At 42.6% G+C, this 24,711-nt stretch overlaps 1 protein-coding gene across 3 annotated transcripts; it reads left to right on the forward strand.

Moving 5' to 3' along the window:
* Positions 1-3,989: 3,989 nt before the first annotated feature.
* On the forward strand, positions 3,990-24,369 carry spg21 (SPG21 abhydrolase domain containing, maspardin). Of its 3 annotated transcripts, none has more exons than XM_008119439.3 (9): positions 3,990-4,141; positions 10,493-10,584; positions 15,547-15,708; positions 16,934-17,014; positions 17,982-18,127; positions 20,319-20,427; positions 20,890-20,997; positions 21,935-22,075; positions 23,643-24,369. In XM_008119439.3, the coding sequence occupies exons 2-9, from the start codon at positions 10,522-10,524 to the stop codon at positions 23,769-23,771; spliced, it is 939 nt and encodes a 312-aa protein (XP_008117646.1). In that variant the 5' UTR covers positions 3,990-4,141; positions 10,493-10,521; the 3' UTR covers positions 23,772-24,369. The 3 variants fall into 3 exon arrangements, with proteins under 3 accessions (XP_008117646.1, XP_003226618.1, XP_008117645.1); XM_003226570.4 differs by having other exon boundaries at positions 3,992-4,258; XM_008119438.3 differs by lacking the exon at positions 10,493-10,584 and having other exon boundaries at positions 4,130-4,258.
* The last annotated feature ends 342 nt before the right edge of the window (positions 24,370-24,711 follow it).

Genomic DNA, 24,711 nt, shown 5'->3' on the forward strand with positions numbered 1-24,711 from the left:
AGACAATTTTATGGTCCAGAAGGTAGAAGAGGCAACAAGAGGATCAGCAACTCTTGATCTAATCTTAACAAATGTGGAAGACCTGATCAATACAGTTGAAGTGGTTGGATCCTTAGGGGCAAGTGACCATGGGCTCTTGCAGTTTGCAATACAAAGGAATGCTGAAACTAAGACAAGTCAAACACGCATTCTGGACTTTAAGAGAGCTGACTTCCAAAAAATGAAGGAATTACTGAGCGGCATTCCATGGACGCCAATATTAAAAAACAAGGGAGTTAAGGATGGATGGGAGTTTTTCAAAAGTGAAATACTCAAGGCGCAAATGCAAACAGTGCCAACAAAGAAGAAAAATAAGACAAGTGCAAAGAAGCCAGAATTGATGTCCAAAGAACTTCTAACTGAGCTAAAGCTCAAAAGTGACATGCACAAGAAGTGGAAAAGGGGAGAAATCACCAAAGAAGAATTCAAACGTATAGCCAACACCTGTAGGGAAAAGGATCGCAAGGCTAAAGCGCAAAATGAGCTCAGGCTTGCCAGGGACATAAAGAACAACAAAAAAGGCTTTTTTGCTTACGTTGGTAGAAAAAGGAAGAAAAAGGAGGCAATAGGGCCACTGCAAGGAGAAAATGGGGTGATGGCGACAGGGGATAGGGAAAAGGCAGAACTGCTCAATGCCTTCTTTGCCTCGGTCTTCTCACAAAAAGAAAGCCACCTTCAACCTCAGCAACATGGAATGGACGAAGGATTGGGGGAAATCGAACCCCAAATAGGGATACAAGTAGTCCAGGAACACCTGGCCGCTCTAAACGAATTCAAGTCCCCAGGGCCAGATCAGCTACATCCAAGAGTATTGACGGACCTAGCGGAAGTTATTTCAGAACCACTGACAATTATCTTCGAGAGTTCTTGGAGAACGGGAGAAGTCCCAGCAGATTGGAGGAGGGCGAATGTGGTCCCTATCTTCAAGAAGGGAAAAAAGAACGACCCTAACAATTACCATGAAGTTCAACAGGGACAAATACAAGATACTTCACTTCGGCAGAAAAAATGGAAATCAAAGATACAGAATGGGGGACACCTGGCTAGACAGCTGTACATGTGAAAAAGATCTTGGAGTCCTTGTGGACAACAAGTTAAACATGAGCCAGCAATGTGATGCGGCTGCTAAGAAAGCCAACGGGATTCTGGCCTGCATCAATAGGGGAATAGCGTCTAGATCTAGGGAAGTCATGCTCCCCCTCTATTCTGCCTTGGTCAGACCACACCTGGAATACTGTGTCCAATTCTGGGCACCACAGTTGAAGGGAGATGTTGACAAGCTGGAAAGCGTGCAGAGGAGGGCAACTAAAATGATCAAAGGTCTGGAGAACAAGCCCTATGAGGAGAGGCTTAAAGAACTGGTCATGTTTAGCCTGCAGAAGAGAAGGCTGTGAGGAGACATGATAGCGATGTACAAATATGTGAGGGGAAGTCATAGGGAGGAGGGAGCAAGCTTGTTTTCTGCTGCCCTGGAGACTAGGACACGGAACAATGGCTTCAAACTACAGGAAAGGAGATTCCACCTGAACATTAGGAAGAACTTCCTCACAGTGAGGGCTGTTCGGCAGTGGAACTCTCTCCCCCAGACTGTGGTGGAGGCTCCTTCTTTGGAGGCTTTTAAACAGAGGCTGGATGGCCATCTGTCGGGGGTGCTATGAATGCGATTTCCTGCTTCTTGGCAGGGGGTTGGACTGGATGGCCCATGAGGTCTCTTCCAACTCTACTATTCTATGATTCTATGATTCTATGATTCTACCGTCCGGTCAGCCTCACGTCGATACCAGGCAAGATTCTGGAAAAGATCATTAAGGAAGTGGTCTGCAAACACTTAGAAACAAATGCGGTCATTGCTAATAGTCAACACGGATTTACCAATAACAAGTCATGCCAGACTAATCTGATCTCTTTTTTCGATAGAGTTACGAGTTGGGTCGATACAGGGAATGCTGTGGATGTAGCGTACCTGGATTTCAGTAAGGCCTTCGACAAAGTCCCCCACAACCTTCTGGCAAACAAACTAGTAAAATGTGGGCTAGACAAAACTACAGTTAGGTGGATCTGTAATTGGCTAAGCGAACGAACCCAAAGGGTGCTCACCAATGCGTCGTCTTCATGTTGGAAAGAAGTGACAAGTGGAGTGCCGCAGGGTTCCGTCCTGGGCCCGGTTCTGTTCAACATCTTTATTAACGACTTAGACGAAGGGTTAGAAGGCACAATCATCAAGTTTGCAGACGACACAAAACTGGGAGGGATAGCTAACATTCCAGAAGACAGGAGCAGAATTCAAAACGATCTTGACAGACTAGAGAGATGGGCCGAAACTAACAAAATGAAGTTCAACAGGGACAAATGCAAGATACTTCACTTCGGCAGAAAAAATGGAAATCAAAGATAAAGAATGGGGGACGCCTGGCTTGACAGCAGTGTGTGCGAAAAAGACCTTGGAGTCCTCGTGGACAACAAGTTAAACATGAGCCAACAATGTGATGCGGCAGCTAAAAAAGCCAATGGGATTCTGGCCTGCATCAATAGGGGAATAGCGTCTAGATCCAGGGAAGTCATGCTCCCCCCCCTATTCTATTCTGCCTTGGTCAGATCACACTGTGTCCAATTCTGGGCACCGCAGATGAAGGGAGATGTTGACAAGCTGGAAAGCGTCCAGAGGAGGGCGACTAAAATGATTAAGGGTCTGGAGAACAAGCCCTATGAGGAGCGGCTTAAAGAGCTGGGCATGTTTAGCCTGCAGAAGAGAAGGCTGAGAGGAGACATGATAGCCATGTACAAATACGTGAGGGGAAGTCATAGGCAGGAGGGAGCAAGCTTGTTTCCTGCTGCCCTGCAGTCTAGGACACGGAACAATGGCTTCAAACTACAGGAAAGGAGATTCCACCTGAACATCAGGAAGAACTTCCTCATAGTGAGAGCTGTTCGACAGTGGAACTCTCTCCTACGGGCCGTGGTGGAGGCTCCTTCTTTGGAGGCTTTTAAGCAGAGGCTGGATGGCCATCTGTCGGGGGTGCTTTGAATGTGATTTCCTGCTTCTTAGCAGGGGGTTGGACTGGATGGCTCATGAGGTCTCTTCCAACTCTACTATTCTATGATTCTATGATTCTAGAGCCAGCGTTGTCCGTAGACACCTCCAAGGTCATGTGGCTGGCATGACTCTATGGAGCGCCATTACCTTCCCGCCGGGGCGATACCTATTGATGTACTCACATTGGCTAGGTTGGCAGAAGCTGGAGCTAACAGCGGGCGCTCACTCCGCTCCCGGGATTTGAACCTGCGACCTTTCGGTCTGCAAATTCAGCAGCTCAGTGCCTTAACACACTTTGCCACCGGGGCTCCAATATTTGGTTATCAATATCTGGTTACCAATATTTAAAAACTCTAAAATCAGTATAGTAAATAAAGAACAACACTCAGGAAACAGGGGAATTCCAGACAGGAAACAATCAGGACCAGCTAACACCTCCCAATAAAGGATTCCCCCAGGCAGGAAGCAGCCAGGCTTTGAATCTGAAAGGCCATTCAATGCTAATCAAGCTGGCCAGTTGCAACATTCACATTTGCCTCCAACAGACAAGAGTTCTTTCTCTCACCCACAGATATATAAACCCCACTTGCCTAGTTTCCAGCAGACCCCACAAGCTCTGAGGATGCCTGCCATAGGTGTGGGCGAAATGTCAGGAGAAAATGCTTCTGGAACATGGCCAAAGTGCCTGGAAAACTGACAGCAACTTAATCAAAGTGCATGCTTTGCACCATTTAGACTTAGATACTATGTGCGCACGCGCGCTTGGAGCTGCCATGTGACGCCGCTCAAATGCCTCTTTGCATCCCGTTCCCGCCCCTTTTTGGTAAGCCCCGCCCAGTCGGCTTTGTGACGTGCCCTGATTGGCTGGCGTCGCGCACTTTTCGTCTCCGCCCACTCAGAGAGACCAGGAAGCAGGGGTGGAAGATACCATTCGGGCGGGAGAGGGGGGGGGGCGGAGTGGCTGTTAAGGTGGATTCGCCCACCCGCCCGTGTCGAAACGGAGGAAAACCTGGTATGGAATGATAAAGAGAGGAAAGGAGTGCCTTTGTTGAGGCTTTTGAGGCGTAGGTAAGAGAGAGACCCCAAAACATGGCTTTTTGGGGACCCAAAAAAAGAATGGAAGATCCCAGATTGCCAGCCTCGGAGGAATGGCATGCTCCTGATGAGGAAGCTTGGCTGAGTCAGGTGCCTTGTTTGTTTCCTGTTGTTGTTCTTGTCCCTGGTCTTTACCTTCTTCCTGTTTGTTGTCATTATTTGCATTATGAATTTTATAAATTACTATATATATATATATATATATATACACATACATACTAGCTGTGCCCAGCCACGCGTTGCTGTGGCAAAGTGGTGGTGGTATTGGTTACAAATTGTTGTGGAACTTTTATTTGACGTTATTTGTATTTTTAATTAATTTTATTGTAACTTATCTTTTTATTTATTATATTTTATTATTTTATTGTATTACTTTTAGTTATTTTTTGTTGTTATAGTATTTTATTGTATTATTTTTAGTGTTTTTAATTATTTTTTAGTGTTTTTATTATTTTTATTGTATTCTTTGTATTTATTTTATTTTTTATTCTTTTATTATTATTTGTGTTTTTGTTATTTTATTATTTGTATGTATTATATTTTATTATTTGATTATATTATTTTTATTTATGTTTTTTAAATTGTATTTTATTTTTTTAATGTATTTTTTTATATTTATTATTTTTATTTCTCTTTGTATTGGGTTGCTCTGAGTTCTGTGGTCTGCCTGGTCATGTTCCAAATGTATTCTTTCCTGATGTTTCGCCTGCGTGTATGGCAGGCATTCTCAGAGGTTGTGAAATGTGTTGTAACGAAAGCAAGTGGGGTTTGTTTATCTGTGGAATGACCAGGGTGGAGGAAAGAAGTGTTGTCTGGTTTAGACAAGTGTGAATGTTGGCACTGAATAACCTTGTAGCTTCAAAGCCTGGATGGTTGCTGCCTGCCTGGAATGAACAAAATGTGGCTCCCAGTATTTAAAAAATGTGTGAAATCAGGACAGTTAACTAAAGAACAGCACTGAGCAATGAGGGAATTCCAGACATGATGTACTGAGGGCCAGCTAACATCTCCCAACAAAGGATTCCTCTCCGAAGCAGGAATTAGGCAGGCCTTGAAGGTGCAAGGGCATTCAATGGTAATCAAAGTGGCCAAGTGGGACATTCACAGTCGCCTCAGACAGATAAGAGTTGTCCCATCTTGGATATCATTGCTGAGATGGAAATAAACATCCCACTTGTCTGTTTTCAAACAGATCACATAATCTCTGAGGATGCCTGGCATAGACATGTATGGCTGTTTGGCAGCAGATAGGGTTGTGAGGGAATGTGATGTTTAATAAGCTTTTCCTGAATCCCTTCTTATTATCCAACATATTCAGTTATCCAACGTTCTGCCGTCCTGTTTATGTTGGATAAGTGAGACTGTACTGTATATTTATAATCTTATATTATTTGCTTAGAACCGGATTATATGAGGCCCCTTCTTCACAGCTGTATAAAATGCACACTGAAGTGGAATATATGGCAGTGTGGATTCAAGATAATCCAGTGCAAAGCAGATAATATATGATTATAAATGGGTTATATAGCTGTGTGGAAGGGCCTTAAGTCTACACTGCCATATAATCCAGTGCAAATTGGATAATCTGTGGAAGAAGCCTAAGTGAGGCTTAACCCTGCCTGTCCCCTCAGCTGAGTGGGTTGCTAGACCAAATGGGCGTAGCTTAGCCTTCTGACTGGCAGCAATTGGATAAAAACAATTATTCCTCTCCCTCTAATTAGGACTTTATTTTTCTTTTCTTTTTGTTGTATCAACCTAGAGGCGTGGATGATGGGTTGTGTTGTCAAATTTCGAGGTTAGGGGGCATGTAGTTTTGTTGTTTTGTTGGTTGCCGGGATTCCATCACGCTTTTATATATATAGATATATGATAGGTTGTATGGATTTTGTATATTTTTATTGATCTTGAGTTATATGAAACATGTAACTTAAATATATTTCAATGACTCTAATGATTTATATAGTATTTTCATAGTGTGTTTTGTCTTGCATTTTATAATCTTGGTTTTTATGTATTTGTCTGTCTTTCACATATCCCCTATGGTCTAAGCGTGAAATTAACTAATATTTATATTAATATTTATATTATGATTTTTATAAAATATATACATCTTATACATGGGTTGCTGTGGGTTTTCTGGGCTGTATGGCCATTTTCCAGAAGCATTCTCTCCTGACGTTTCGCCCACATCTATGGCAGGCATCCTCAGAGTGCGTGAGGTCTGTTGCAAACTAGGCAAGTGGGGTTTGTATATCTGTGGAAAGTCCAGAATGGGAGAAAGAACTCTTGTCTGTTTGAGGCAAGTGTGAATGTTGCAAATTGGCTACCTTGATGAGCATTGAATGGCCTTGCAGCTTCAGCGCCTGGCTGCTTCCTGCCTGGGGGAATCCTTTGTTGGGAGGTGTTAGCTGGCCCTAGAGAACATGAATAATCCCAATGAAGAGTGTCTTAAAGAGCCGGGTCTGTTTATCCTGTAGAAGCGAAAGTTGAGAGGAGACATGCATAAATATGTGATAGGATGCCTAAGGAAGAGGGAGCAGGCTTGTTTTCTGCTGCCCTTGAAACTAGGACTAGGAGCAATGGGTTCAAATTACAGGAAAGGAGATTCTACTTGAGTATTAGGAAGATCTTCCTGACTGTACAAGCTGTTCAACAGTGGAACTCCCTACCTCAGAGTCTGATGGAAGCTCCTTCCTTGGAAGCTCTTAAACAGAGGCTGGATGGCCATCTTTCAGGGATACTTTGATTGTGTTTTTCCTGCATGGCAGGGGGTTGGACTAGATGGCCCTTGTGGTCTCTTCCAATTCTATAATTCTATGATTTCATGGAAGTGAGGGAAGGAGACAAAATCCTTTAACTGTCTATTAGGCTCCCGGTGGCGCAGAGGGTTAAACCACTGAGCTGCTGAAGTTGCTGACCAAAAGGTCACCGGTTTGAATCCAGGGAGCGGAGTGAGCTTCTGCTGTTAGCCCCAGCTTCTGCCAAACTAGCAGTTCGAAAACATGCAAATGTGAGTAGATCAATAGGTACCACTTCTGCAGGAAGGAACGGCGTTCCGTGCAGTCATGCCAGCCACATGACCTAGGAGGTGTCTATGGACAACACTGGCTCTTCGGCTTAGAAATGGAGATGAGCACCAACCCCCAGAATTGGACACAACTGGACTTAATGTCAGGGGAAGCCTTTACCTTTACTAAGCCCTCTGTATCCGCTGGGGGTTTTTTCTAGGACCCCCTTGAGATACTGAAATCCACAGGTGCTCCAGTCCCATGATATAAGGAGGCCTCTCTTATTGAGAATTGGATAAAGGTTTGAATTGTTAGACAACAGAGAGCTGGCTGCACAGCCTTTCATAGTAGCTCCCATTTTAAGTCGTGTTTTGGAGGGCGATCTTGGCGCTCTTCTTCATGCACTTAATTGAGACACTGGCCTTCTTCCCAAGTAGATTGGTCTTGGTTCTATAAAATGTCACAATGCTCTTTGTCTCATGTCAATAAAAGCCCTGTATTGGATTTCAAGGAGCAAGGAAGCAGCTGCGGTTTGCATAAGTTGCCTCTCCAAAAATGTAAGGTTTTTCTTTCAAGGTGATTCAGTCAAGAGATGGCAAAATGAGGAAGTATTGCCGAGAGAAGAATAGTCAGATTCATTTGGTTATTAAGTAGGAGCTTCAGCTTTCTTCCGGGGCATTTACATTGTCTGTATAGGTGACTTTTCAGTCCCTTGTAGATGTAAGACTATGCAATTTTATTAAAAAATCATCATAAAAAACAACAATACAGGGTGCATAACCAATATAAAACTGTTTTCAGAAGTGTGTCATATAAAGGTGGTGCAGTGGGTTAAACTTTTGTGCTGGCAGGACTGATGACTTGAAGATTGGGTTGCTGACCTGAAGGTTGCCAGTTCGAATCCAATCCAGGGAGAGCGTGGATGAGCTCCCTCTATCAGCTCCAGCTGGGGACGCGAGAGAAGCCGCCCACAAGGATGGTAAAAACAAAAAAAAAAAAAATCCAGGCATCCCCTGAGCAACGTCCTTTCAGACGGCCAATTCTTGCACACCAGAAACGACTTACAGTTTCTCAGGTTGCTCCTGACACGAAAAAAAAAAAAAAAACCAAAGGAGTGCATCAAGGAGACACATTATCTCCAAAACTGTTCGTGGCGACTTTAGAAAGCCTCTTCCAAAAAATTAAATTTAAAGATGGGATTTCAATGGACAGCAAACAACTTTCTCATTTCCTCTTCACGTCCTTGGCATCCTTTTTGCCAACAATCCAGAAGATTTACAACACAATCTCCAACAACTAGTTCATCTCTCAAAATCAGTAAGAGTGGAAATGAACTTGAAGACAACAAAATGGATTAAAAATGAGCTGTGTGTCCAGGACAACATTGTTCTAAATTGAGATGAAATTGAGGAAGTGATTTCTACATCTTGGACAACAAGTATAGTTGAATAATTTGGCGAATGGGCAAAGGTGGCTTGGGTGACTATGAATTGAAACCAGACAGTGCTAACAGAAGATAAGCTGCCAGTGAAGATCAGAGCAGATATCTTCAATGCTACAGATTTTCTGGCAATGTTATACACATCTGAAACATGGGCAACAGCAAAGTTAGAGGAGGAAAAATGCAGTGACTCAGAGAGCAATGGAAAGAAAGAACAATGTGTGCCATGACAATAAGATATATATTTAAACACGTTTTATGTTTTATATTTTATACTGTATTTAATTGGTTGTATTTTTTATATGTTGTTGTTTTTAATGATGTATCGGCGTCGAATTGTTGCCACTTGTACGCTGCCCTGAGTCCCTCCGGGTGAGAAGGGCGGGATAGAAATATTTGAAATAAATAAATAAATAAATAAATAAATATAAAGTCAGCAACAAAGAACTCTGTCAAAGAATTGGGGTACACAATGTGGTCAGTGTAATCTATGATGCAAAAAGAAGATGCCCAGGGCATATCACACAAACCAAAGACAACCAATGGACATGTCAACTCATGAACTGGATTCCAAGAGACCACAAACGGCCCTTGGGCAGACCTCGTATTCGATGGGACGAAAAGATGGTTAAGCTATTCAGCCAGAAATGGAAAAGAAAAGCACAGGATTGTTGGTATGTTTTGGCAAATGGTAGATTTGCATAAAGCCCAAAGGAGTGGATCGATGACAAATAGGATAAGATACTAAGCAAGGGATAGACCTACATGCAAACCCATTTAGTCATATTTTTCAGGTCCATATTTGTGCCTGGAAACCTTTCCATTTGAACGGTTTCAGCCTCCAGAAGAGAAGGTCGAGAAGAGACATGAGAACCATGTTTACATATTTGAAAGGATGCCATAAAAATGCCCTGTAGACTAGGACTCAATGGAGCCATGAGTTCAAATGACAGGCTAGGACATTAGGAAGAACTTCCTAACCATAATCGCTGTTCAACTCATTGCTTCGGAGTCCAGTGGAGGCTTTTCAACAGAGGCTGGATGGCCATCTGTCAGGGATGCTTTGATTGTGCCGTTTCTGAATGCAAATTGGGGTTGGTCTGGATGTCCAACATGGAAAAAAGTTTATTACACTGCAAAAACTTTTGAGGGACATCTTGCAACACCTTTTGCAAAAGTTTTCCAATGAATATCTCAATTCAACTTAGTTTGTGGCCGCCACAAAAGCAAAGTTTCTGGAGTAGAACAACTACTTTCAAAGTAAGGACCACACAATGAAACAGGAAATAACGCTTTCAAACCAGAAACAGAAAATGGTTCACATTTTGTTGCATAGCGTTACCGGACTATGGAGACGCTTACCGCTTTGGCAGCGAGATCTACAGTTTTCTTGGGGACTTTGCAAAGAATCCCTTCTCTTTTGTTCTAATTAATCTCCCATAATCCTGAAGTGGAGCCTTTGGGCTGGATTCCCAAGGATCCACATTCTTTTCTTCGTCTCCCATTTTGTGCGCAGCTTTCTTCAAGCAGGATTGTACAAGGCGCACAGCCGCAGTTTACCTTATATATAATGTAATGCATGGCTGGTTTCATAGGAATTGTTTGCTCTGCCATTCCATTTGTTTCCCCCTGTTCTTCCTGCCACTTTGTTCTTAACAGACCCAGACGCCGTATTTTTAACATCACTTCCCCTTTCTAAACGTTTCTCCCAAACCGATCCGAAGGTGCACCGTTCGAAAGAGAAGAATAATCCGCTGCTCAGAGCGGCGAGCAAGCCTTGCCTTGAATGAATCCATTGTACGTCTGGGTGCCTTTGTGCTTTTAGCTGAAACGTGTGCTCTTTTTGACAAAAAAACGTCTACTTTTGCGTTTCAGGTATTTCTTACTGTGGGCTCGCGACCATCATGGGAGAGATTAAAATCTCTCCGGACTATAACTGGTTCAGAAGTACAGTTCCTCTCAAAAAGGTGAGTTTGATCTCAAAATATAGGCAACATCAGGTCTATAAATGCAAGGAAGTTTCTGGCTGGGTGGAGTGGCCATCTGATTGGGTGGAGTGGCCCAGATCAGGAAATAAAATAAAATGCCCTTAGGCAGCAGAACATAGGCTGCTTTGAGTCCCGTTTGGGAAGATAAAGCGAGGTATAAATATAAATGTTATAATAATAATTACTATTACTGCTGCTTCTACTATTAAACTATTGCTATTATTAATAGTATTATCATTATTACTATTGCTATTATTATTAAACATGTATATAACAACACAGCACACCAAGTGTCTGGGATTCATTTGTGAATATTGGACTATTATTATTGTTAATATTTTAAGGTGCCCACCTGCAGCTAGAGAGCAGTTTTTGCAATCAAAAGAGCCACTTGTTTCCAAGCCCATGGCTCCTAGCTAGAAATGTGAAGGTCTAGAAGCAAAAATAAATAAAATAAAACCCAACAACAACACAAATATACCCAGGAAATATGTTTTTAACATTCACCTGGGTTTGGAAGTGAATTTATTGAATGACATTAGATCTGAGGTTTCACAGAACTGTGACCCAGCTGGGCAGGTGTTTCCTGTGGATATGGAGATCTTGCTGTACGTCCTTCCAACAATCAGTTCACTTTGTATATTTTTTTAAATGTTTTTAATAGTGTTTTATCTCTGTGTTTTAATGATGTTGTACTGTGCCTCAAGCCACATGGTATTATATGATCATAATATTAATTATATATGGTAATAGTAATAAATGTTATTGATTAGGCCTTAGAGTGCATCACAATACCACACCAAACAACAAGGCTTGATTACATTCTATGTAAATAAGTTATTACTACTATTATTATTTTGTTACTGTTCTATATTTATATATCATATATGTGTGTGTGTATATATATATATAGTATATATATATATAATAGGCTGTTTGACCTTTCTCTCCCATCCTTCCACTTGTAAGTATAATTATGGCACGATCACATGTCTCCCACAAAGGCTTTGTGAGCTTCACTTCAGTGGATGGGAGTCTTAAGACTCTCATAAAAAAGAGCAGGACTCCTTTGCAAAGCAACAACCCATTGCAGTGTGTCTTGAGCAACGCTATCTTTCAACACATTCTGGCATCCTCAGGAGAGAGAAAAAAAGGAGGGTGTCTGTTGTGTGTTGCGTGAATGAAAGTAAATGTCCAGGCTGCAATTGCTCTTCATCCCGGGAAAAGCATTGCAATACTGTCCCATGTTGTTTGCATGTTTAAATGGGCCATCTTTTATCGTTGCAAATTATCAAGTCGTTTCGGACTTATAGTGACCCTAAGGTGAATCGACTGCAGGGTTTTTGTTCACGTGGGTTTGCCGTTGCCTTTCTCTGAGGCTGAAAGAGTGCAGCCCTCTTCCAGCCATTCAGGGGTATTCCATGAAAAAGCAGGGATTTGAATCAGGGTCTCCTGGAATCTTTATCCGATGCTTAACTCACTCTACCACCTTGGCTCTACAATGTGCTTGTAGTTGTTTGAAATTTTTATTTCTGTTTATAGTTTAATTTTATTGTAAGTTTGTTTACATTTAGTTGTATTGAATGCATGGAGGGCCAACCTTATCTGTATTGAATTTGAAGTATTTAAGTTTCTTATGGGATTACTCTTCTGCCCCACTGTTGTTGCTATTGGTTGGCAGCATCTCTCCAGAGCTTCAGGCAGGATTTTTTCTTGGAGCTACCAGAGATTTAATCTGGAATCTTGGGAATGCAGACCTTGTGGCCTGCCGTCCATCTACCATGTTTAGGGAAACTAGTTTATTTCATTTAAGATGCTCAGCTTTAAGCTTGCCAGGTGAATAGGCATTCACTCAGACCATAGGCAAAGTCCGTTGGCCCCTGGCATCCACTGGGATTTGGTTCTCTTCTAAGATATCCAAATCCACTTCCCACCATATGCAATGGCATCATCAAATGGTCTGCCTTATAAGGTAAAGATAAAGGTTTCCCCTGACGTTAAGTCCAGTCATGTCTGACTCTGTGGGTTGGTACTCATCTCCGTTTCTAAGCCGAAGAGCCAGCATTGTCCGTAGACACCTCCAAGGTCATGTGGCTGGCATGACAGCATGGAGCACCGTTACCTTCTCGCTGGAACAGTACCTATTGACCTACTCACATTGGCATGTTTTCAAACTCCTTGGTCTGCCTTATATAACATGGCAAAAATGAAGGTTTGTTTTAGGGTGATTTCTTTGGGAGATCTTTGGAAGTTGTGGATCGCGGAGTGCATGGATATATGGGCAAAAAGCATCCGAGTGAAATGCTGTTACGTACCTTTTGGTCAGCGTTGGTCTTTGGTTTTCTGATCAAGATTTCTTCTCATTTCTATGATTTAAAATGTTCAAAAGAGCAGATGCTAATATCCCCTGCTATTTGCTTTCCGTTGGGGTCGGTACTTTCGTAGACAGCTCTCGACAGAAGTTCCAAGTCTTATTAATAATATAGTAGAGTCTCACTTATCCAACATAAATGGGCCGGCAGAACGTTGGATAAGCGAATATGTTGGATAATAAGGCGGGATTAAGGAAAAGCCTATTAAACATCAAATTGGGTTATGATTTTAAAAATTAAGCACCAAAACATCATATTATACAGCAAATTTGACATAAAAAGTAGTTCAATACGCAGTAATGCTATGTAATAATTACTGTATTTATGAATTTAGCACCAAAATATCACAATGTATTGAAAACTTTGACTACAAAAATGCGTTGGATAATCCAGAATGTTGGATGAGCGAATGATTGATAAGAGGGACTCTACTGTATTGAAAGTTGCTTTCTCCCTCTGAAAACGGACTACTTACTGTTGAATTCCTGCTTCCCTTGCCTTTGGGTGAAAAGTGCAAGTTTTCCTAGCAGCATGTGATCTTTCACATGCTTTAGAAAACAGCATTTGCTGCGGATGGACCCTCACAATGGATTGGAGGTCTGCATTCCTTTTAAATGCCAACAGAAGCATTGCGATCCAAGAGAAAGAGGGAATGCCCGACTCTTGGTGTTAAAGTCAGCTTCGAAAGCTCTACAAACTTGACGCTGAGTGAGGAAATTCATGGTTTTTCATGTGCAGAATATAGGGGTTATATATGGCCACTGAAACAAAGAGAACTTTTGTCTCTAAGCTGAATAAATAGTGGGATTCAGTATTAAATGTGTAGAGATGTAGCTGTTATTAACCCTCTCATCCAGATACTCATCCAGAATTGCATAGTCCTTATATTTCCCTTCTATCGTGATGTTTGAATTGCTATGTGGCAGACCATGTCTTTCTTTAGGGTTAGTTTAGCTTTCTTGTTTGCTCTGGTTTCTTCATAAAATAGTATTGCATCCATAACTGCTTTGTAACTACGTATTGTTTGGCTGAGAAAGGTAAGCGAAAGGTATAACTCAGGGCTACTCAAACGTGGACTGGGGTCAATTTGTGAGCAATTGCTTGCTGCTCTATAGCAAATATCCAGGAAATAAGCATATTTTTTACTCAATGGACACATCAAATAGCTCAAGACATCCTGGTTTAACTCATTTCACGTGCTAATGGGGTCATGGTTTATTTTGTTCTCCAGGAATTTTGCTTCCATGGCTCCTTGGCTTTCATGTTGGTTTAAAACTGGATTGATGGAATATATTTTTCTACCAGTTAAAGCCTGGATATAACATTCTGTGAATTGGGTTTACTATGCATTTATCTGGACCAAAGCTTTGAGAAGATATACACTAGAGTCTCCCTTATCCAACCTTCGCTCATCCGACATTCTGTATTATCCAACGCATTCTGCTTTTTAGTAGTCAATGTTTTTGTAGTTGATGTTTTCAATACATTGCAATATTTTGATGCTAAATTAGTAAATACAATAATTACTACATAACGTTGCTGTGCTTTGATCTGCCTTTTCTGTTGATTTGTTGTAAAACATGATGTTTTGGTGCTTAATTTGTAAAATCATAACGTAATTTGACATTTATTAGGCTTTTCCTTAATCTCTCCTTATGATCGAACATTTTCGCTTATTGAACGTTCTGCCGGCCCTTTTATGTTGGATAAGTGAGACGCTACTGTATATATAATTATTTTCCCCTTTGCGGAGATAAAGCCACAGAATCACGGAGTTGAAAGAGACCCTTAGGGGTCATCCAGTCCAAACGCCTTCTTCCAGGCACCATCAAAGCCCTCCCAACAGATGGCCATCCAGACCGATGTTTCAGAATTAAGTGTTCAGAATTGGAAAACCTAGTTTGGACTACCATCCAGTGTGCATTCAGTTAGTAAAAAGGTTTATTAGATGTGATGGGATGTGCTTTTGTTTTGTGTTAGTCAGCAATGTCCAGCATCCCAAGGTTGGTGCGTAGATTAACCGACACTTTTCTTTCCGAAGTGACTTTCCCTTTTGTTGCTCTGACTAAGTCTGTGGTCACAAGTTCTAGAAAAGGAAGTCGGCTTCTCTCGTTTTTGCCCGCTGAAGCTTGAAAAGCCAAACTTTGTCCCGAGTGTGTTTTGGGTCTCATGATCTGGGGATGAGGAGCCCAGCGAAAGCCTGACTTCTGGGGATTTGAGAGTTATTTCTGTCTTCCGTTCCAGTGGAGAATGCCTCGGTGCTCACATGCTTTGCTTTCCACACTCCTCCCTTTTGTGTATTTCTTCAGAGAGGAGGTTTGCACGCTCTTTAGGTGACTCATGGCCTTTGTACTTTGGCCAAGAGATGTAGTTAGAGCTTGGGTTTCCCTTTTCCCTCCCCATGCACCACAGCTGTGGGATACAGGCGACACATTCATATGTCGTGATACACTTGTATGTCGTGGCACACGTTTGGAAAGCTCTGATGGAGAGAAGTATACCTGCATGTGTCCGAAGCAGCTCTTGTTTAAAATGTACCATTTTGCCTTTCTCTGAATGTGCCTTGCAGATCATTGTAGATGATGACGACAGTAAGGTTTGGTCGCTTTATGACGCGGGACCCCGGAATATCCGTTGCCCCCTGATCTTCCTCCCTCCGGTCAGCGGGACGGCCGATGTCTTCTTCCAGCAGATTCTAGCCTTGTCTGGATGGGGCTACAGAGTCATTGCCGTGAGTCCCTTTGGCTTTTATGTCAAGCCGCTTTGAGTCCCCTTTGGGGAGATAAAGCGGGGTATAAATAAATACAATTATTATTATTATTATTATTATTATTATTATTATTATTATTATTATGGTGCAATGGGTTAAACCCTTGTGCTGGTTGAGCTGCCGACCTGAAGGTTGGGTTAGTGACCTGAAGGTTACCAGTTTGAATCCATGAGATGGGTGAGCTCCCACCTGTCAGCTCTAGCTTGCAGGGACATGAGAGAAGCCTCCTAGCTAATACATCTGGGCGTCCCTGGGCAACGTCTCTGTAGATGGCCAATTCTCTCACACCAGAAGCGACTTGCAGTATGTTCTCAAGTCGCTTCTGACACAATAAAATAATACAGTAGAGTCTCGCTTATCCAACGTAAACGGGCCGGCAGAACGTCGGATAAGCTAATATGTTGGATAATAAGGAGAGATTAAGGAAAAGCCTATTAAACATTAAATTCGGTTATGATTTTTCAAATTACGCACCGAAACATCATGTTATGCAACAAATTTGACAGAAGAAGTAGTTCAATACACAGTAATGCTATGTAGTATTTACTGTATTTACGAATTTAGCACCAAAATATCATGATGTATTGAAAACATTGACTACAAAAATGCGTTGGATAATCCAGAACGTTGGATAAGCGAGTGTTGGATAAGTGAGACTCTACTGTAATAATAATACTTCTGAAAATACATCACACAGTCCTAAAAACTTGGGAAGTGTTCGACTTGTGATTTTGTGATATAAAATCCAGTATATACATCTCGTTGGCTGTGTCATACTCTGGCTTTGTGTCAATAATAATAATAATAATAATTCTTAGTGTCTTAGTCTCTGGGGCCCTCTCTCCTCCAAGCTAAACATCTCCAGCTCCCTCAGCTGCTCCTCAGAGAAATTCATAGTCTCCAAACCCATGGCTTTTCTGGTCACCCTTCTATCTTGTGTCCATCTCTTTCTTGCATTGCTTTGCTCATAACTGGACACAGGGATATTATTCCAAGTGAGTTCTGACGCAAGCAGAATAGAGTTGAACTTCCCTCCTAGCCAGTACAGTATGTGGGATTATGGGAAGTAGAGTCCCAGAGGAATGTTTCCCTGCTCTGAGTTAGTATTGAAAGAGATGCCAGACAGCATAAGGAGCAAAAATTATTGCTCTTTTCCATGTTTAACCCTCCTTTTCCATGATTGCAGTTGCAGTATCCGGTGTACTGGGAGATTTTTGAGTTCTGCGATGGATTCAGAAAACTGTTAGATCATCTACAGCTGGATAAAGTTAGTGTTCCCTGCAATTGAAAAAATATAGCCTGCTCTTACAAAAAATGTTGGAGTTTATTAATAATAATTTAATGCATTGCTCCAAGGAAAGGGACAATTGTTCCTATTATGTTTACCCATATTAATGCCTTGTTGAAGGAAGGCCTTGTTGGTACCTTCAGTTCAGTGATGTCTCTCTTCTTAACCAAGAATGGGTTGATTCCCTTCTACTGATTTGGAAAAAAAAAATCTGTTCCTGGTTTGAAAGCATTATTTCCTGTTTAATTTTGGGGCCCCTGGTGGCGAAGTGTGTTAAAGCGCTGAGCTGCTGAACTTGCGGACCGAAAGGTGCCAGGTTCAAATCCTGGGAGCAGATTGAGTGCCCGCTGTTAGCCCCAGCTCTTGCCAACATAGCAGTTTGAAAACATGCCAATGTGAGTAGATCAATAGGTACCGCTCCGGCGGGAAGGTAACAGCGCTCCATGCAGTCATGCCGGCCACATGACCTTGGAGGTGTCTGCGGACAACGCCGGCTCTTCGGCTTAGAAATGGAGATGAGCACCAACCCCCAGAGTCAGACATGACTGGATTTAACGTCAGGGGAAACCTTTACCTTTACCCTTACTTTGAAAGTAGTTGTCCTACTCCAGAAACTTTGTTTTCGTGGCCGTCACAAACTAGGTTGAGACCTTGTGAGATATTTGTTGAAAAACTAGAGCAAAATGTGCTGCAAGGATGTCTTGCAGAAACAACTTTTCACATGTTTTTATGATAGAACCAATTAGGAAATGAGATTTATAATCTAGGAACATAGTCTTATGGGGCTGACACTCCTCATTTGGAAAATCTTCCATCTTAAAAGCGGTCTTAATTCTGGCCTAGGTGTTATGTACTACGAGAAGTGAAATGAGATGAGGAAGAGGTGGATTGTAATAGTAAAATATCTGGTGTATTCTTCTAAGGCGTCTTTGCTCTCTACAATTAGGTTCACATCTTTGGCGCATCTTTGGGAGGATTCCTGGCTCAGAAATTTGCGGAATACACCCATAAATCACCCAGAGTCCAGTCGCTGGTTCTGTGCAACGCCTTCAGCGATACCTCCATTTTCAACCAGACATGGACTGCAAACAGGTGAGATTCTGCCCAAACAAACAAGTCTTCTTTTTAGATGAGTGCATTGTGTTTACAAGCCATGTGTTAGCCAAATGTTTTATTTATATATTGTAACTTTATATTGTATTTAATAGTTTTAATTGATTTTATGTATTGTTTGATATTGTTTTTGTGTGGACATCGAATTGTTGCCATTGTTGTAAGCCGCCCTGAGTCCCTTCGGGTGAGAAGGGCGGGATACAAATGTTGGAAATAAAAAATAAAAATAAATTAGGAAAATACATCTTGGCATTGGCAAAGTTATATTATTATTTTGAAGAAATATTTATAGAGGGTGGACCTGAGCTGATAGAACAACTCCACCAGCTCATTGAAGAAGTGTGGGCAACTGAGAACATCCCAGCAGACTTCAAAGATGCTACCATCATCATCTTTTTCAAAAAGGGGGAAAGAATTGAATGTGGAAACTATCGAGGTATCACTCTTCTAACCTCCGCTGGGAAAAATCCTCGCAAGCCTCTTTCTACCTATTTCAGAAGACACCCTCCCAGAATGGCTTCCACCCCTCCAGAGGAACATTGGATATGATCTTCACTGCATGACAGCAGCAAGAAAAATGCAGGGAACAAAACCAACCTCTGTACATGGCATTTAGTGATCTCGCAACAGCATTTGACACAGTGAATCACAGTGGTCTCTGGACCATCCTCCAAAAAATTACCTGACAAATCTTGTGGCTCCTTGATGGTGACATGATGGTAACAGTCTTGGGCAGCAATGGCCCCCAAAGGGACCCATTTAAGGTGGAATCGGGTGTCAAACAGGGATGTGTTATTTCCCCAATCTTATTCTCCATCTTCATGCACCTTTTTGATGGGAAGCTTCCCACTGGCGTAGAAATCATCTATCGGACAGATCTATTTAATCTCAGCAGACTGAAAGCCAAAACCAAGGTCACAACACCATCTGTTACAGAACTCCAATATGCTGATGATAATGAAATCTATGCTCATTCAGAAGAAGACCTAAAAGCCACTCTCTAAACACCTTTGCAGAAGCATGTGAGAAGCTTGGTCTCTCATTGAACATTGAGAAAACCAACATGCTCTTCCAACAGGCACCAGCCAATCCCTCTGCAGTGCCAGAAATACAGCTTAATGGTATAACATTAGAAAATGTTGACCATTTCTGCTACCTGGGCAGCCAGTTCTCCACAAAAGTCAACATCGAGGCTGAAATACAACATCGCCTGAACTTTGCAAGTGCAGCATTCTTCTAAATGAAGTACAGAATGTTTGAGGATCAGGACATTCGTGGGAAGACCTAGATGCTTATTTATAAAGCTACTGTTTTCCCAACCTTGCTATACACCTGTGAAATGTGGACTGTCTACAGATGTCACACCCACATTCTGGAATGATTCCATCAGCATTGCCTCAGAGGAATCCTGCAAATCTCTTGGGAAGAAGACAGGTGGACAAATGTCAGCGTGCTGGAAGAAGAAGCAAAGACCACCAGCATTGAAGCGATAATCCTCTGCCATCAATTCTGCTGGACTGAAGGCCACATTGCCCAAATGGCCAAAGATCACCATCTCCCAAAGCAGTTACTCTACTCCCAACTGAAGAACAGAAAACGGAAGGTTGGTGGACAGGAAAAGAGATAGAAAGATGTTTTAAAGCCAACCTTAAAAACTGTGGCATTGAGAAAGACTGGGAAGATCTGACCCTCGAGCATCTAACTGGAGGTCAGCTGTGACCAACAGTGCTGTGGAATTCGAAGAGGCACAAATGGAAGGTGAAAAGGAGAAATGTGTCAAAAGGAAGAAGTCAACCTTTGTTGGGATCACCTTTCATCTGGAAACTGATATCCTCACTGCAGAAGAACATCCGGGTCACTTATGGACCCACCGCCAAGACACTACACTTGGAAGGCCATCCTATTCAGACACAAGTGAATGAATATTGTTTTGTTTTTACTCCAAGGCCTGCTCTTGATGTGTGAGTCCCACCAGTATTTTATTCCCTGCCATAGTCCTTGTTAGTTCAGACAAGCTTAACAAGTGTCTGCGTTGCCAAATATCAGTCTGTGTGCAAATATTTAACATCGACAGTGCTTTCAGTGCCATGTTTGGCTGGGACCGTTTCAGGGCTTTTCCTGGAGGCCAGGGAATGAGATGAAAACCACCCCTGCTTTGCTCTCTTTTCAGCTTTTGGCTGCTGCCGGCCTTTATGTTGAAGAAAATTGTCCTCGGAAACTTTGCATCCGGTCCCGTTGACCCCGAAATGGCGGATGGAATTGATTTCATGGTCGATAGGGTAAGGATTCCCCAAAGGCATAATGGGGTCACCTGGTTCTGAAGTTTACGTGCTGCTGCTACGTTTTCCTCTTCCCTCCTCCTTGTTCCTTTTTCCATTTTCATGCTTTTTCCATACTTCACAATATTTCTATGGCAACATAGTTTTTTCCTTCCTTCGTCTCTTCCCTTCACCTTTCTTTCCCCAGTAGCATCACAAAGGGCCACTTCACCCAGCAACAGCCAATCCAGCATCACCACAAAGGGCCACTTTACCTCACAGCAGAGGCAGTGCAGCAAACAGGCAGACAGACTTTGACTTTTATATATAGAGATTGTGTAAGTGTAGGCAGGAACAATCCTCCCTCTCTTTTAAGTCACCAGCTCATAACAGCCTTTTTAGTTGACGAGCGGTTCAAAAATGCTTTCAGAAGTTAATCTTATCAAACAGCTTAACCTTCTGATGTTTTCCTTTTTTTGAAAGCTGGAGACCCTGGGCCAAAGTGAGCTTGCCTCGAGACTCACCCTGAACTGCCAAAATTCCTATGTGGAGCCTCATAAAATCCGAGACATCCCCGTTACCATCATGGACGTAAGTAATCGCAGGTTTGGGAAGAATTCACCATGACTTAGAGGAATTGTAGGGACTGGGATGTATAGTTCACCTGCAATCTAAGGGCACTCTGAACCCCACGAATGATGGACCTGGAACTAATTTGGCAGACAGAACCCCCATGACTAGCAAAAAATATGGAGGTCTTTGAAGGGATTAATAGGAGTTGTAGTTCACCTACATCCTATGAACCCAAACAATGATGGATCTGGACCAAACTTGGCATGCATACCTGATATGCCTACATTTGAATACTAGTGGGATTTGAGGGGAATTGGCCTGGAAATTTTGGAGTTGTAGGTGCGGGGCCCCTGGTGGCACAGTGTGTTAAAGCGCTGAGCTGCTGAACTTGCAGACCAAAAGGTCCCAGGTTCAAATCCCGGGAGCGGAATGAGCGCCCGCTGTTAGCCCCAGCTTCTGCCAACCTAGCAGTTCAAAAACATGCCAATGTGAGTAGATCAATAGGTACCACTCCGGCAGGAAGGTAACGGCGCTCCATGCAGTCATGCCGGCCACATGACCTTGGAGGTGTCTACGGACAACTCCGGCTCTTCGGCTTAGAAATGGAGACGAGCACCAACCCTCAGAGTCGGTCACAACTGGACTTAACGTCAGGGGAAACCTTTACCTTAGGTACTGGGATGAATAGTTCATCTACTTTTGGTCTTGATCTTTTGAAAGTATCTTTACAAAGATCCTAAAAGGAAAAAAAATGTGTGTGATGGGGCGGTAGAGAGAGATCTAGCAGGGCCTTTATATATTTACAAGACTCCATTCTGTTCCTTCAGATGCATAGAGTGGAACCAGAGAAAGGAGAGGGGGGCATTTTGCATTATCACACTGAACTATAGAGTCCTGCAAAGGCACCAAAGCAGATTGCATGGGCTGTTGGTGCCACTGACCTTCTGTCTTCTAGGTCTTTGACCAGAGCGCTCTTTCCACCGAAGCCAAGGAGGAGATGTATAAGCTGTACCCCAACGCCCGGAGAGCCCACCTCAAGACTGGGGGCAACTTCCCTTACCTCTGCAGAAGCGCCGAAGTCAACCTCTATATCCAAGTAAGGCTCTCCCTGTGCCATTTATCCCTGTGACCATATTGACTAGAATCTAATGCTCACCCGTTTTTGGCTAAATGATGTTGCCAAAATTAGGGTGCGTATTGGATTCATGTAATATGGTCATCTTTAGTGCTGAGCCAAAGCCAAATGAGAAGCTGCTTCAGGAGCTCCTCTAATTTAATTGCTATGGCTCAATGTTATGCAATGCTGGGATTTGTAGTCTGGTGAGGCATCAGCTTTTCTTTATTTCACTGATCATGCCACTTTTTGGCTCGGCACTAAGATTATCATTTGACACAAACCTAATGCACACCCCAATTTTGGCATGGTCGGGTTGTTGTGCATTTTCTGGGCTGTATGGCCATGTTCCAGAAGCATTCTCTCCTGACGTTTTATCCGCATCTATGGCAGGAATCCATACAGCCATAATAACGGTAAAGGTTTCCCCTGACGTTAAATCCAGTCATGTCTGACTCTGGGGGTTGGTGCTCATCTCCACTTCTAAGCCGAAGAGCCGGCGTTGTCCGCAAACACCTCCAAGGTCATGTGGCCGGCATGACTGCATGGAGCGCCGTTACCTTCCCGCTGGAGCGGTACCTATTGATCTACTCACATTGGCATGTTTTCGAACTGCTAGGTTGGCAGAAGCTGGAGCTAACAGCGGGCACTCACTCCGCTCCTGGGATTTATTTATTTATTTATTAGACTTGTATACCACTACTCCCAGTTTGGCTCAGTGCGGTTTACAGAAATAGATTAAAACAATACACTTAGCTTTAAAATAACAATAAAAACAATAAAAACAACAATAAAAACAGACATAGCCCCGAGTTTGAACCTGCGACCTTTCGGTCTGCAAGTTCAGCAGCTCATTGCTTTAACACACTTCACCACCGGGGCTCCATACAGCCATACAGCCTGGCAAATGCACAACAACCCAGTGAAAGCCTTCGACAATACTTTGGCGTGGTTGTTTAGCCCCAAAAGGTGCGCATTAGATTCGAGTCAACAGGGTACTCACAGGAAGAGGTATTACTTGCGCTGCGGTGGCTCAATGGGTTAAACCCCTTGTGCTGGCAGAACTGCTAATCTGAAGGTTGGCAATTCGAATCTGTGAGACAGGATGAGCTCCTGTCTGTCAGGCATAGCTCCCTGCCATCCTAGCAGTTCAAAAACGTGCAAATGTGAGTAGATAAATAGGTACCGCTTCAGCGCAAAAAGCCAAGACGCCCCAACCAATCTTGCCGGGCACAGGAAGAGGTGACAACGCAGGTTCCTTGGCTTGAAAATGAGGAAAAGCACTTCGCAAAAGCCAGAGATCAGCACCACCTCCAGAAAGCCGGAAATGAAAGGAGAAGCATTTCCCTTTGTTTGTGTTTGTGTGTCACACTGTATTTGTGATTGTAGGGGCATTGAATGTTTGCCTACATATTTAAATACTATAATCTGCTCTGAGTTCCCTAGGGGAGAAGGGCAGAATATAAATAAAGTGTATTATTATTATTATTATTATTATTATTATTATTATTATTATTATTACTTCTGCCCCTGTGTCTCTCCTCCCCAGATACACTTGCTCCAGTTCCACGGCACCAGATACGCCGCTATCGATCCTTCTATGATCAGCGCTGAAGAACTCGAGGTCCAAAAGGCCAACCTCCAAACCAGCATTGAGCCGGATCCGGAGACGTTGTAGCCCTCGGGATCCTGCTCCGTGACAACAATCGCAACTTTCCAACTTTGGCCTTTCCTTTACTATGAAACCGGCGAGAACCGGTTCCTTCCGCGAAGCCAGACCGGTTTCAATGAAACGGAACACTTTCTCGTTCACGTCATACGACACGGGATGCCACGTTCGGAGGACTCCTTGAAAGCAACAATCTAAGGAAACTTTTGCTACCAAAGGCTTCACTCTTGTGTTCTTAAAGAAAATAATCCTTTTTAAATGTGTATATATACACACACACACACACATATATATATATATACACATACATACAGAGAGAGAGATGTGTGTGTGTGTGTGTGTGTGTGTATATATATATATATATATATACACATCCATGCAGAGAGGGTGCGCACATGTGTGTATATCATGAGCAAATTACGTATGCCTGAGGGTTTTGTTTATCATTTGAATATTGAGTTTTAAAAGCGATGTCCAAGTGCCAATGTTGGTATTACTTTTCTTTCTTTGCTTCTTATCGACTTCTTTTTGCAATTAGAACATGGTTATTATTATTTTTTGGTAAAATTGCCTTGCTGCCTCAATAAACCTTTGGAATAAAAATTCAGCTGAAGAGGAAGAAAGAAGTATTTTGTTTCCAACAACACAATTGTATGTGGCGGTTGCCATGTTTCCATAGCTGTCTGCCTATTTAATAACCAAAAAAGAAAAAAGGCTACAAAATCTCATTAATTTTGTTACTGAAGACCAACATCCAATGGTTAAGCTTCAGACAGGAAACAACCAGGGCCAGCTAACACTTCCAACAAAGAATTCCCCCAGGCAGGGAAGCAGCCAGGCTTTGAAGCAGCAAGTCTATTCAATGCTAATCAAGCTGGCCAGTTGCAACAGTCACACTTGCCTCAAACAGACAAGAGTTCTTTCTCCAACCCAGGACATCATTCCACAG

The sequence above is a fragment of the Anolis carolinensis genome, unplaced genomic scaffold (assembly GCF_035594765.1).
Source record: "Anolis carolinensis isolate JA03-04 unplaced genomic scaffold, rAnoCar3.1.pri scaffold_11, whole genome shotgun sequence".
In the NCBI taxonomy this organism is placed as follows: Eukaryota; Metazoa; Chordata; class Lepidosauria; order Squamata; family Dactyloidae; genus Anolis; species Anolis carolinensis.

Excerpts from the sequence above, each read along its gene's own strand:
- spg21 (XM_008119438.3), top strand. The coding sequence starts at position 4,163 with ATGGCTTTTTGGGGACCCAAAAAAAGAATGGAAGATCCCAGATTGCCA. Across the intron at positions 18,128-20,318 it reads CAGACATGGACTGCAAACAG|CTTTTGGCTGCTGCCGGCCT; the intron begins GTGAGATTCTGC and ends CTCTCTTTTCAG. Across the intron at positions 20,998-21,934 it reads TCCCCGTTACCATCATGGAC|GTCTTTGACCAGAGCGCTCT; the intron begins GTAAGTAATCGC and ends TCTGTCTTCTAG.